This window comes from Dermacentor albipictus, chromosome 1 (genome assembly GCF_038994185.2).
Source record: "Dermacentor albipictus isolate Rhodes 1998 colony chromosome 1, USDA_Dalb.pri_finalv2, whole genome shotgun sequence".
Taxonomy (NCBI): domain Eukaryota; kingdom Metazoa; phylum Arthropoda; class Arachnida; order Ixodida; family Ixodidae; genus Dermacentor; species Dermacentor albipictus.
In genome coordinates this window covers 44396140-44410285 of record NC_091821.1, presented here as the reverse complement: position 1 = coordinate 44410285, position 14146 = coordinate 44396140, and the positions used below count along the sequence as shown (strand labels likewise).

The 14146-nt window shown below is 45.7% G+C and overlaps 1 protein-coding gene across 9 annotated transcripts in view; it reads right to left on the bottom strand.

Annotated features, from left to right (window-relative positions):
• Positions 1-11184, bottom strand: part of LOC135906186 (protein PRRC2A-like) — a 181214-nt gene extending 170030 nt beyond the window's left edge. For 7 of the 9 annotated variants that reach the window (XM_065437469.2, XM_065437478.2, XM_065437495.2 and 4 more), the window contains exons 1-4: positions 11006-11183; positions 9017-9191; positions 8649-8838; positions 8484-8556 (exon numbers count right to left, since the gene is read on the bottom strand). In XM_065437469.2, the coding sequence (XP_065293541.1) occupies positions 8484-8556; positions 8649-8838; positions 9017-9131 (378 nt within the window). In that variant the 5' untranslated portion in view covers positions 9132-9191; positions 11006-11183. Of the gene's footprint in view, positions 1-8483; positions 8557-8648; positions 8839-9016; positions 9192-11005 lie in introns of all 9 variants that reach the window. The other 2 variants (XM_065437452.2, XM_065437455.2) reach the window with 1 other exon arrangement.
• Positions 11185-14146: the final 2962 nt, after the last annotated feature.

Below are 14146 nucleotides of genomic sequence, written 5' to 3'. Positions count from 1 at the left end.
TAAAAACAAAAATATATATATATATTTGCAGAACAATCACAGTTCTTTTGAATCCATTATTTACTACTCTACCAAGTGCCAAAACTGACTCGTACTGTTATCTAGGAAGTTGCGTAACGATGCGTAGCCACCTGTCCCGTATAGCCGCGTAGAGTGCCCGACGCTACGGTTCTAGACAAACTTCACCCACCGTGGAGGGTTAGAAAATGCCCACATAAGCACAGCAGAGAAGTGGCTACTGGTGGCTTGACTGATAACTGTAGAAGAGTCAATCAAAACACAGGAAATCATTCTCCACTTCCGGAGGCATTTCCTCGACTTACTTTTGTAAATAAAAAGATGTTGATCCATAACTGATCCATAAACTGAATCCCTTTCCTGATCCCTGGATGAGTCTAAACAAAGAAGGTTGAACTAACGAAGGAACAGAGATGCACGTGACCATTGCAATAGATGGTGACAACTGGACGCATCTAGAGTTAATGAAGCGGACACAAAAAATTCACATCCCAAGAGATGCCGACGACCGCCATCCAAAAGGAGTGAAACATGCAGCAAAATGTTGACCGCTGAAGAGCTGTCAAGGCTCAAGCTCGATTTGGTGGCGCTTCAGGAATGTGCGTAAGGAGTGGTGGTATGGGCAGAGGGGGCAGGGGAGGTATGCCACTTAATTTTGGGACGGGGGGGGGGGGGGGGGGGGCATCCTTTGGGTACATGCCTGCGCACAACGCTTCGTATTGCATAGACATGAACAATAGTTGAGTGTCAAGGTTTTTTTTAGTTACTTCTGATCGTACATTTTCCTGATTAGCATGTTTCCTCTCCTGTTTTTTTTTTTTCCAAAACGTATGAACAAGCTTCTACTGTAGTTGTTCAACAATTTTTAATTTGAAGTGAAGCTATGCTAAGTACATTATAATACCACAGGAATTAAAATACCTTATGCACAGATTGGTTCACTGGTAGCGGGAACACGCAATGCTTTCGGGCGTATGTCAGCAATTCGCAGCTGGTTGCTGCAAGCCAGGTTATGCCCCTTGCCACCACGCATTCTCTTTCTGCCCAGCAGTTATCAGCACTGGCCAGTCGAGGTTTTCCGGGCCATGGAGGAGCTGTTACCATCGGCCAGCAAGGGAGTGACCTTCTAGCCTCTCCTGCACTACTTCAACGAATCACTTCGTGAAGCTAACAATGCGTCCCCCTCAGAGAGCTGCAGCGCCAGCAAGCCGAGACATGTTTGGTGGATGAGTGTTTGTTGGTTCACTGTCGCTATCACGGACCAATGAGAGCAAGAAACTCGCAGAAAAGGGTGTTATATGGCATTACCTCACGAACTCCGGTAATTGCCACATTCGTTTCATAGACGCTCCAGCTAACTGCTACATCATCTCGGGAACCAAGACACATCAGGGAGGACAAAGGGGGTTGAAGCGGACTTTTTCAGCTCCTAAGGTGCTTCAATTAAGTCATGCTAGACTGATCAGATGCAACATTCTCCACTCTTCACGTAGATATTGTAAATAAACCTAGTACTCTTCGTTCTCAATGAGAACATGTTACCCCTTCAACAATGTCCTATGATGGAAAAGTCTGCTGACAGCACGGGCCAGCTATTCCTTTTGACATGCCCGACCCCAACTCTTACAGCACAGTGCGAGGCACGGCGTGGGGCAGGGCGACCACACATCTTGAGCCACGGTTGCAATGAATGCTATCAAAAAGGCAAAGTTGTGCTTGACTTGCCAGCCATCTGGATGCTAAGAGCATAGAAATTATTGACCTTTAAGAAAATTATAGGTGACACGAAGCGCTGCTTTTGTGCAGGATGCAGGATGTATTCGGACGTTATCGCACAACAGATCAAAACGATTTAACTTCATGTATGGAATGTGCCGACTGACTCAACGACACAAGCACAAGGGACACTGCAGTTTGTTTTCGCACCGTTCTGCACTGCATGTTTGAGAGATGTATGTTTATGACACGCTTAGTCTGTTTAGCTGCTGGACGATGCGAAACGCAGCGTAAAGCTACCATTGGCGAATCAGGAAACGTGAACATGTATATAGCCATTCAAAAGTATCCCTCTTTTCTTCCGAAATGATAGTGAAAAAAAGAGTACGTATATAAGCAAATACACACAGAAGAAACTGCGGTTACCAATGGTGCTGCAAATGTGTTTCCGTCCGCGGAATGTTTGCACAAGATGCAGCACAGCAACATTATTTGGCGTGTCCAAGAATACTGTTCTCCGAAATAGTTCTGCCGCTGCTTATTCACATTCTACGCCACTGCAGAAGGAGTGAGCGTCATTATGTGCTTTCTGCATCTCACGCATGCACAGCATTAAGTTAAACATTTCTTTTTGAAGCAGAGGACTCATGACGTGCGAGTGCATGGCAGGGCAGCCACACGCGAGCAGAGCAAAGGGGCCGTTTGGTAACAGTGTGCCGCACGTGCCGTTTCACACAGGCGCTTGGTTTTCACCATTTCCCCAAATCGCGCTGCGCGGAGCATGAGCCACATGCTTGCGTGTTCCCCCTATCAGTGGACCGACCTGTACATTTTACTTCCACAGAAGTTTGAAAGAACCTTAGCCCCACAAGAACATTCAGAAAGAAGTATCGAGAGATAGCTACCATCATAAGCATTTAAATTATGCATGCTGTTACACTTGCACTAAGCCATAATGATACTTATTTAGTTGGTCTTTATTGTTGGGCAAGGGTCAGCTCAAAATTTGATATGTGAAAGTCAAGAATTAAAACGCCTTTCTTGAAAAAACGAAAGTGTGACGTTTACCCCCACAAACAACTAAAAGAAAAAATGTGGGCAGTCTGCACTAGTGGTGCAAGCCTTGGTCAAAGCAGAGCTAGTTCCGGCTTTTGCTACGTATTGCTGCGTTTAGCTAATACCCCTGACACACGGGCAAAACTAAAGTCCTTTCCAGTAAACCCCTTTTGCTACTCTGAAGGACCCTTTGCAGAAAGGAGTTGCGCCGATGACACACGGCACCGCACTGAACTTCTTTAGGTAGTTCCTCAGATGAACGCCGCAAGAAAAATAGCGCTGGCTTTTAAAGCCACAAGAGAGAAAACATTCTTAAAAAGCTGCGTATTTAATTGCACTTAGCTACTGTAGAACCTAAAAGTATATTTCTTTCATTGTTGATGGCTAATAATGCTTATAGTCATTTATTTTATTCGCGTTTTTGCATTGTTAGCAGCCATTTAACTTGGTCCAGCAACTATGTGCAGCCGGTGTTTTGCTGTGCGTGCTGTTTATTCTGGCGATGCTCACGTTTCTGTCGTCCTTTTTCACGTCTTTGTCGTCCCTTCCTTTGTGCGCGCAGGCGTAACGCATTTTATTCAATATTTTATTCCAACAACTGTGGTTTCTTCTGGGTATTTCCTGCGGGTGCTGATTGTGCAGTCTCCATCTCGCGACGTGAACACACCACATGCGCGCAGCAAACGCCGTCGATACTGCCGGAATTTAACATGGCGGCACTAGCGACGTTATGCGAGCGTTTGAGAGTATAGCTAGAGGAAATCTTCACTATTCGACAAATTGTATTACCGCTAACAATTAAAACATTTTCGCAAGGTAAAAAAAATACCTATGGGCACCGTAGTTGTGTGGCAGGTTTCCTTCTATTGACGAGTTGTGCACGCTGTGTGCGAGAGTAACTCCTTTTCCACTCGAAAAGTAGTTGCGCGATCTCCTTTTCCGAAAAGGAACTTTGGCGTAAAGGAGATACTCCTTTGTCGTGTGTCACTGCATTTGAACGCCTTTCCGGTAGATGTCCCCTTACCTAAAGGACTTTAGAGTGCCCGTGTGTCAGGGGTATAAGTTTTACGAGGTTATACATGGCTAGGGTAGGTTCATACTAGGTGGTGCTATGTTTTGCGAGCTTATGCATGCCTTGGTTCTCACTAAGCCTTGATAGACATTGCTAAGTCTTGCAAGATGATGCATGGCTTAAAGGGACCCTGAAACAATTTTGACGATTTTGTACAAACGTACAAAGTAGCTAGAGTAGGTCCTTCTCATCATGAATTGACACATCTAAGTGCTTCGCGTAAACGTGTAATATAAGGTTTTAAAAATGTACATCACTGCCGATCGCAGCACACTGCTCGGCTGAATTTTCAGCCACCGCTACCCATATGATGTAAATCACCCAATTGACGTCAGTAAGGCAAGCTATCCGATTGGCTGCCTAGGGCGAGTCATCGATAATTTTTCCACCTTTATGGTGAACAAATGATGTTCGTAATAGTTGGAATGTTAGTTAATTTGTTTATATAAAAAGAAAGCAACGGAAAGAGAATGCACATGAACAATTTCTCACTACACTTACGAAAACATCGGTGGCACTACAATCGGAACTATATGTTCACGCACCGACACTCATGCTGAAAGCGGAAAATGTTCTCAAATTGTGCGGTCCAATTAACACAATAACAATTTCTCCATCACTACATGTCAATGCAGACTCAGAGAGCCGCAATTAAATTGATGGGGCACATCGTAGTGAGGCACTGCAGAATAATTTGAACCACCTGGTGTTCTTTAACGTGCACCTAAATTTAAGTACACAGGCATTTTCACATTATGCCCCCATCGAAATACGGGCATCGTGGCCAGGATTTGGTTACACGACCTCGTGCTTAGAGCCCAACACTATCGCTATTAATCAACCACGGAGGGTAGAACTGCGATCAACCCTGGGATAGTATAGCATAAAACTAATGTAACCTGTTTTTATTGTGAAAGAGAGCACATGGACTGTGCAAGCACATTTCTGCCACTGTCATCACCGTGATGTTCCGTATGACATTCAAAGGTGATAACATTGTCGCAGCATGCTGTATGCTGCATGTGCGAGTCGAAGCACGCGAGGGTGAGCCGATGATGGCGGCTCTATCTAGCGTGCACAAGGGAGCAAAGCTGGCAGAAAGCGTGCAGTCTTCCGTCGCACGCAAGGCACCGGGTGGAGGAGGGGAGAGGCAACGCGGGCCCATCTTCAAAGCGATCTGTGATGACAGAGTACATGCGCTCAGTGCCGATAGCTTCGTTAGGTTAGTTTGGGTTTAATGGCACAAAGGCGTGTGCGCTGCTTTCGCCCTTAGATCACGTTGCACTGAGAGGCTGCACAAAGGTCAATTCGATTGCTGCAGCTGCCACATTCGCTTACTAACTACCGTATTTACTCGCATAATGATCGCACTTTTTTTGTCAGAAAAATTGAAGCAAATTCAGGGGTGCGATCATTACGCGGGTTAAATTTCCCGGGAAAAAAAAAATTTTTTTTTTGTCCGCGTTTGCTGCGGGATGCGAGATTGCGGGTGCGGGACACCAAAACAAAAATGGCGGCTAGCGGAGCGAGCCGAACGCGATTTTTTTTTTTCTTCTCGTGAGTACATTACGTGCATTGAAACAGTTTCTTCCGTATTAGTGATGAATAATATCGTTAATATCGGCAAGTTTGCGGCAATAACGTAGCCATGTCCACTTTGAGGGGACAGAAATAGGTGGGCGCGCTTAGCTGCCAGTGACAGAAACACATGACGGGCATGCTGCGGAAACTGCGGCATCTGTCTTCACTACTTTCCGCTAATGGTGGGCGAATATCTTAGCTGTGTTACAAGCGTCGGCGTATGAATAGGGTACACTTTTAACATATCAGAGTAAACGTGGCTACTATCATTGCCGCGCGCGATTTGTTGCGTGCTCACGAGTGCAAAAGCAGATGAAAAGAATCGAAATGCGCCTTTATTGTTTTTGTTGACATCAGCCATTATAAAGCCAACCCATAATAAAGGCAAGTTTGGTTGTACCTCATTTTGTCATGGAAGTGCGGAAAGTGATGAAAGTAATGAAATGAGGCATCTACTTAAGAATGTTTAGTGCGTGCAGGCCGCTTGGCTTGTCTTGAAGAGTCGTTCGCGTAGCATTCGACAGGTGGTAAGCGCGATCATTATTCGCTAGACTTAGCACACGACATATCGCTGCGGCAAGTTCGGGGTGCGATCATTACGCGGGAAATAAAAAAAATCGAATTTTGACGACAAATTTTAGGGGTGCGATCATTACGCGAGTGCGATCATTATGCGAGTAAATACGGTAAATTTGCAAGTTTACACGGCCGATAAAACTACTATCCTTACTTTGTATCGCTGTCTAAGGATTTGCTATTGCAATTGATGCTTTGCCTTTCGGGCAAAACTGCGGCTTTTATTCCAAATCCGTCATTATTAGCCCTTCGTGATAGGTCGAAATGGCTCAGGCCTCACCCATACGGGCATACAAACAGATTGGAATAGTTATACATTATACCGGCCCCGATGACAGACGCCTGCCCGCTGAACCTGCTGCAGCTCGCGCCTCCCTAATATCCATTTGTTCGCAACACCCTCAGCCTACTTTCCGTTGTTTTGCACTTCAGCCAGGGATTGCCATGCCGCTTGTATTCTAGTACACTCTACATATATACAGCCGCTATAGTCACTGCAACAGCAGAGAGTGGCCCCACGTGCAAAAAGGTCCAGTGTTATAAGCGCAAAAATTACGAGACACTGCGGGAGGAGTCGTCACGCAGTGTGCGGAATGTGAACAGCTGCACTTTTTCGGAGAACAATCCGCTGGCGGTTCACGGCCAGTGCCGGAGCACACATGCCAAAGCCATTCTGGCACAGCCTGGTGCAATGTCAGTCAGTTTCTTGTGTTAGGTGCAGTTTGGCACAGGAATTTGCATTTGTATCAAAATGGCACAATTCATGCAGGAATCCCACCCCTGTGTGAGCCAGTCACGACGGGAACTGTACATGCCCACTCCCGCACATAAGTGATTTGCCTTGTCACAACATAGCAGAGACAAGCCAAGCAGCAACAACACCCCGCAAGTTTTGTTAACAAGCCCACAGCATAGCAGCTGTAGAGGTAAGTAAACTTTCACCTCAAACAATTATCGTGCTCTTTGGCATCAAACCTTGGGAGTTGTAATGCTATGGGCATGCAACCGACTCCAAGATTTTTCACTTTAAAAACTGCGACACCAAACACAAATCGCTAGACTTGTTTCGTCTGCCACTGAGAAATTTGTGCCAGAATGCTCAAAGTCGCATCCCAAACACTAAAGTTCAGTTTCGCCCAATCGAGTACTACAAAAAAAATAACAACATTGTGTTGCAGCTGCTACCGCCTTTTACGAAGCTTCTGAATTCCCTGGCAAATTCACATCGGCTGTTCAATGGTTAAATTTGCAAAGCATGGGTGCTGGTGCATTGGCTCGTTTGACAGCGGCTATTCTGACCCTTGCTGGACCCTTCAATGCTCAATGAACTATTACTAAAGACCACATCACAGATATTAGATGAAGCTGGTATCTCGTAAATCAGATGCAGACAACCCCAAAAAAGCTGTTTTTACTTTCCTTGCAAGTCCTTTTAGAGGAAAGAAGTACAGTGGGATAGATGCCTATGGAATATGCTGAAGTAAATTGCACTCAGAGTGGCACTGTCTAAGTAAAAACAGCATTTATTCTGTACAAATGCCGTTATTACTTCGACACTGCCACTCTGAGAGCAATTTATTTTAGCATATTCCATAGCCATCTATCCCACTGTACTGCATCTTTGGGTCACACATTCATTTCATATGCAGAACCTATTGTACTTTTTCAGAAAAGGGCATTGCGATTTAGGATTTTTTTCTGATTGCAATGCTAAGTCAATGACGCTGTTTTAAAGTTTAAATATAGTGCCTTTTAATTTATTACTGAATTTTAAGACAAGTACTCATAATAGCATAACCACTAGCTACCCTTCAAGTTTTTTATACTCCAGAAGCAATACACAGAGCACACTTGAGGATAATTTTCTCTTGCCTTAAATTCATAACGTACAAGGAGGAGGTTACACAACACAACACTGGAGCACCCCTATGGAACAACTTATAATCACAAGTAAAACAAGCCAATTTTTTTCATTATCATTGCAATCCCATTATCACTCACTACTATCATCTGTATAAGACAGTCATATCGCTGGTGTATTTATCTATTCCAGTGCAGTCACAAAGTACAAATTCCTTTTTGTAGGCTTCTTGTAGCTATTAGAAGTATCCTGCCTTTTGTTATTAAATGCATGTTTATGTACATGATTTATGCCACATTGCTGTCACAATTGTGAATAACTAGCAGGGATCCCAACTAGCCTTGTACTTGGGATCCAGATGTCTTGTGCAACTTTTCCTATTTTTAATAAACTTGACACAAGATGTTTCAACTCTCAGAAATTAAGTTCCTGAGGTATTACTGAATCTGCGAAGGAAACAATACCTAATACATTTAATACCTTTGAAGCATTTAATACCATGTGTCAGTACTGCAAGTACATGGTGGAAGGATACTCAAGTATTTTTGCACCATGCACTGCCAGCGGATGTGCATAGCCCAAACCAGTTTTACAGATGCCCACCTTTGATGCAGGCGGTCCTTGTGAATGCGAAGTAGGTGATTGTGAGTGTTGCGACTGCTGCTGTGGGCCACTGCTGCATAAATGAAAAAAAAAAAGCAGTTTGCATTGGTTGCAGTTCACACTGACGACACAGCTCAATAGGCAATTCACAGAAGAAAAGCAAACCTGTTTTCTTCGGGCGACTTTCCTTTCTCTTTTCCTGCACTCCCCCATCCTTGACCTCCACTTGGAACTAAGCTGATATTAGGATTGTTTCCACTGTTCTCGCTTTTTAGACTTGGAAGGTTGACAGGAGGTGGCATACGCCTCCCCGCACCAACTTTCCCCAATGACTGCAAGCCATGTTTGGGGGCCGCTGCAAGGAACAGTGCAGAAGAAGACTCCAGCTGAAATGACATTTTACATGTGCGTAGACAAACCATGCATTACAAAAAAAAAGAAAGCTGATTCAAGTGTATTAAAGTGACAGTAACAAACTAGGGGACATCGGTCTAAAGACAACAGAAATTCAATGGTCGTCATTCTTCACTTACCCGAGGTTTTAGGGTTCTCTAAGCTTTTTCCCTTGTAGATATTATTTATGTCCAATGCCAGATACTTTGGCTTTCCTTTCTCCCCCTTTGAAGGTAGCCCCGAAACCGTGGACATGCTGACGAGGAGAAGTCATTGAGCACTTTGCTGCACTGCACCCAGGGAACGGTCCGCTCCCTGAAAAGCAGAAAGACATGGTGCTGGGCTCAGTATAATATCACTAGACTGGCATACGAAACAAGGCTTGTCTAGCTCTCTATTTACCACCTTAAAAGCTCTTTCGTTAATTTCATGACAATAAATGCAGGAATGGAAAAGAATTACCTGTGCAAACACCCAACAGCACAGAAAGTGAGATAAATATGATGCTCTCATACAGCCCTTAATTTATAACTTACCTATGGTCACAAAAATGTGCTCGAGCATGTCCCAAGTTTTGCCAACGCAGCAATCCAACATTTACACAAGGCAAAACGTTTACAAACATGGTTTAAAATCAAGGAAAGCCATCGTAAATACTTTTGCAGCACAAACTTCATAAGCATTAAATTATATATATCGAAAAAAAAAACAATGAAACTGTACACCCTCCTCACCTGACATATTTTGTGAACTTATCAACGTGAACGCTAATTAACAAGTAGTCTATCATGCTGCATTTCACAATAGACTGGCCCAGGTGCCCCCCCTCCTCCAAAGCACCTTAATACTCGCAATTTTGACGAAATTACATGCAAGTGAAACATTACCCTACTGTATGTAGTTTGTCTGTACTCATGTTAGTTGTACCTGCTTCACATTTGACAGTTGAAAGCAGCGCATGTTATCGTTACATTTAAACACTCTTGTGTAATGCAATATCTCAAATTTGTGCACTTACATTAGCACTTTCGCCACCCTTGCTGCAACATGACTAGCAAGTCGACACACGTACAATAATTGATTACCACAGCTTACTAAGCTTTCCAGTCAAGACAAACAAAACACAAAATCACGCACTGAGTTGGCCCGAAGTTAGGCCTCCAAGTACAATTTTGACTCGCGGGGATTGGGGCGCCCACACTGCCGCCGCGTAGTATTTTTGCTGACACTTTTCATCGCATTAGTATTATCCGATTGCCTGAACGCAATTCTGTATGCGCTTCAGATTCACTGGCACCGCGCACCAATGTATAACACACCTGTACGATTCGTCCACAGCACAAAGATTCAACACTTTGGCTGCATTAACGCACAGCGCAATTGCTTTGAGCCTAATACACTGCTCAAACAAATATAACACCATACGCAAGACAATGGAAAGGCCAGCTATCGACACTCCGGCATGCAAGCTGCTGTAAAAGTCATTGCACCCAGCAACAGCGAGGCAAACCGATCGCCGAGTCCTAATGCGCACTAGCAGAATAGCCAGGCCCATTAAGGCTTTGCGAGTGTCACACAATATTGCTGACTCGATCTGCATACACACAACATGCAGTCCACAGTCAAGCACCGCAGCGATACTACGACTAACTGAAAACGTCATGAAAGCACGAAGCCCAAAGTGACAAAAGACCGAACTGCGCGTTACAGGCTACGCTAGCGTAGAAAACTTGCACTCCGACGCCCTACATACACGCGCAGTACAGCAACATCATGCAATGACCATAGCAAAGAAGCGAAGACCTTTCCGAAAGCAAATCTACCTACCCGGTGCGAGGAAAGGACGACGACCGTTACGGTGCTTACAATGAATCGAGGTCCCGGTGAGATTAGGCCTAAATTTGTATTCGTAAAATCGCACCCCACTGATGCTCTTTACCGCATACGCCAGCGTACTAGACTGCTCTTAAACACAGAGGCCTACTACACAAAGTCCACTGATGCAGAAGAGTGGTAAGCACAGCACTAAGACATTTTTCCGTGTTCCGACCACCCATACAAAAAGCCAACTCTCAATAGTACCCCTGCTTTGCTAGACCAACGCAAAACCAATAAAAATATACACGTACCTCGGCCCGTCCTTATGGGTTCTGTATTTTAGTAAGATGAGTTTGTTCTTGTGAATTTTGCAGGGACGGATGGAGGCAGATTTCTGACAATTAGTTCAAAGGTCGACTCCCCCAACTCCAATCCAAAATGGCGAACAGGGACGATGCAGCGTTTAATAGCCCAAAACCATGACGTCACGTATGCTGCCTCCCATACTGCATCGCTGCATGGCAAAAGAATGCAGTGGGTAGGAAGCTTCTGTATGTTCTTTTGTATGTTTTGTGTACCAAAAAGCAAAGAGCTGCATAAACTCGAACTGTCCAATACGTCTAGGCGTTTCACTACTGCTGTGAAGGATGCTGCTTATTAAAACTTTTGCTTAGCTTAAGTTGTGCTATTCATTATGTGAAAATCCGACTACTTTTGGTTTCGCTTTGAAGCTGCTTAAATTGTGTCTCGACGTTGAAAAGCTACTCTTACGAAGTGATCGTGAAATTATCTTTTCGCCAATTGTCTCTTAACGTGCTCTTGCGATCGCTAGCTTTGTATGTACCTTCGTGCGCAATGCTTCAGAACCCATCAGCTCAAACGCCAAATTTCTCATGATATCACTGAGTGACCTAGGAAGTCAAAATAGCATAGCTCGCAATGCGGTTCAGTCTGTTCAGCGATCGTGGTCCATTGCTCCCGGCGTCATCTTCAAAAAAGGACAGCTTCGTTCTTTTCCAAGCTCTGGAACGCATACGCATGCTCATAACGGGCGATACGTGCAGTTCCAGAAAGTGCTAAATTCCTCCGAACGATCAAGTTATCTGTACAAAAAAGAGACTGCTATAATCGATACATGAGTCTGGTATCCAGGTTAGAAGTAAGACCACTCAGTGAACAGTGCGTGTTGAATGCATCGCCCCGACCATCGCTTCGTCACCTGAAAGAACGTATATGTACGGGCATTTTCTTGTCAATCCATGCAGGAACATATGCATGTGCGTGCTTGTGTACGTCATCATCCAGCTAAAGAAAACTATGCCTGGGGTGGGGGGGACGAGCACTTTGTTCATGTTGCTTTTTATTACATGAATCGGCTAAATATTATTGTTTTAAATTAATTTAAAGCTTTCGTCCATTGTCTTTAAAGTTGACCAGGAGGGACAGGTGCTGCTCATCCTTACGAAAGGCGTGCGTACGGTGGTGATACCCAAACCAGCGTGACAAACAGGTCCGAATGTGCCAGAATCGTACAACCGCATACAACGACGTTCCTGTTCTTTCACTATGCGTCTTGCAGCTGGCTCGATCAGCAAAGACGGCAGTTCCACAATCGTCCATAAAATCGTAGAGAGCCTGCAAAACTGTGTTCATCAATGATGTTTTCTTTCTTATTCCGTGTTGGTAATGAGCAGCCTTGCTTCTTCATTCGGTGGCCATGCAACATCCCGATCAGCCGAAGGCCGAGGTCTGCTCTGAAACACGAAACCTCAATTGTCCTCGTCAGCGGACGTTGCTTGGGCTTGTGGGAAGAAGTGATCTGCTTGACGTTTTTGTCTACAGAAAATGAGCATACATATTGACATTCATTCACATGTGCGCCCCAGCGTTGGCACAGGCACCTAGCGATCCGTCCGCCAGTTGTATACCTATGGGTGTACAGCGCCAAATTGCGCCGAAAGCACGCTGCACCAGAAGGTATGCGTCAGCGAAAGATCGCCGTCCACGGTGCAGGGCGTTGTATCGTTGGTCTCGGAATGCATGTAAATGTAACTTTCGTATTCTTGCAGCCATTAGGCGTGAGCAACTGCACCCAGTTAAACACCATGAAGATAATTAAGGGATACGATAATATTTTATCTTCCCGTCCGAGCCGGCAAGCAACGGCAGGAGGTCTGGAGCTTATCCAGCGGAGTCACGTGGTTGTGCTGGCGCCGTTTCCGCGAAAACGCGCGCGAAAGGTCTGGTCCCGCTTGTTTTCTTAACTTTAGAGCGCAGTTTTTGGGCACGCGCTGCTGCGTTGAGCGTGGGTGTTCTCAGCGCAACCGAGAGAACGAGCACAGCAAAGGATGGAAGAGCGAACGCAGAGCGCTCAGGGGGAAGAAACACGGCGATAACGAAGAGAGCGCGAGGAGGAGGGTGCAACGGAACCATGAGGTGGAAAGCGGAGGAGGGTATGGCGAAAGCGTGACAACAAAAGTGTGGTGCCGCGGAAGACGTTGCTGCGGCGACGATCGCTACGACATGGCGCCAAAGTAGCGCGCGTCATCGGTTTACCGATGACGCCATCAATAAAAGGCATGCGGCGAGTGGGCCCACCAGTACCACATATGGAAACAAAGCGCTGCATGAGCGGACATCTGTCTGCGGCGGCTGCTGTGAATGGCGCCCACGCGTCACCCACAGAAAGGGTGACGTCACCCACTCTCTCGATGCCCCGCGGTTAGATTAGAGGGGAAGTAGCGCCACACTTTGCCCCGTTTGCAACGTGCTGTACCAGACAGATTGTAGGCGCCAGCCAATATATCGCGAAACGAAAACACTTATAGAGCTGCGCTCAAACTTCGCATTAATCGTCGGTGAATCTCTTTTTTTATACATTTTTTTAACTGGCGCCGGCGCCATATGACAGTTCCTCTTATCGCTGTGCGCAGCCCCAAGATCTCATTGCTCAGCGAAAATCCGGGGGCTTTTGCTCCTCGAATATATGACTTTGCTTAGGAACTACGGAGGAGGTTTCTTAGCGCGTATTGTAGGCGTTTGTCCCTAGGCGTGCCGGCATTGCAGAGTGTATGAGTGGGATAATTTGTTTAACGCGACGTTCATTTAAGGGATCGCCAGCAGTTTCTGCGCAGGCGCGAGTAAGAGCGGATGTGAGAGAGATTTGGGGGACTTTGCTCCTTGATACGTGAGTCTGCCTAGGCACTACGGAGCTTTCTTATAGCGTCCTCGATCACCTTGCCCCGGGGTTGCCCCGAAACCAGAATGGTGCGCCTTGCACCGCCGTGGTGGCGCACTGCGGAGGGTCAACATCGAGGACAAAACTGCACCCATTGAAGGGTGCTTGCATGCAGCGCTACTTTGCCCCTGGCGCGCAAGACGTGCGCGAACACGCGCTCGCGCACAAATTGTTGTTTGCAGGTGCTGAGCATCTGCGGCAAGCGCTCGAACGT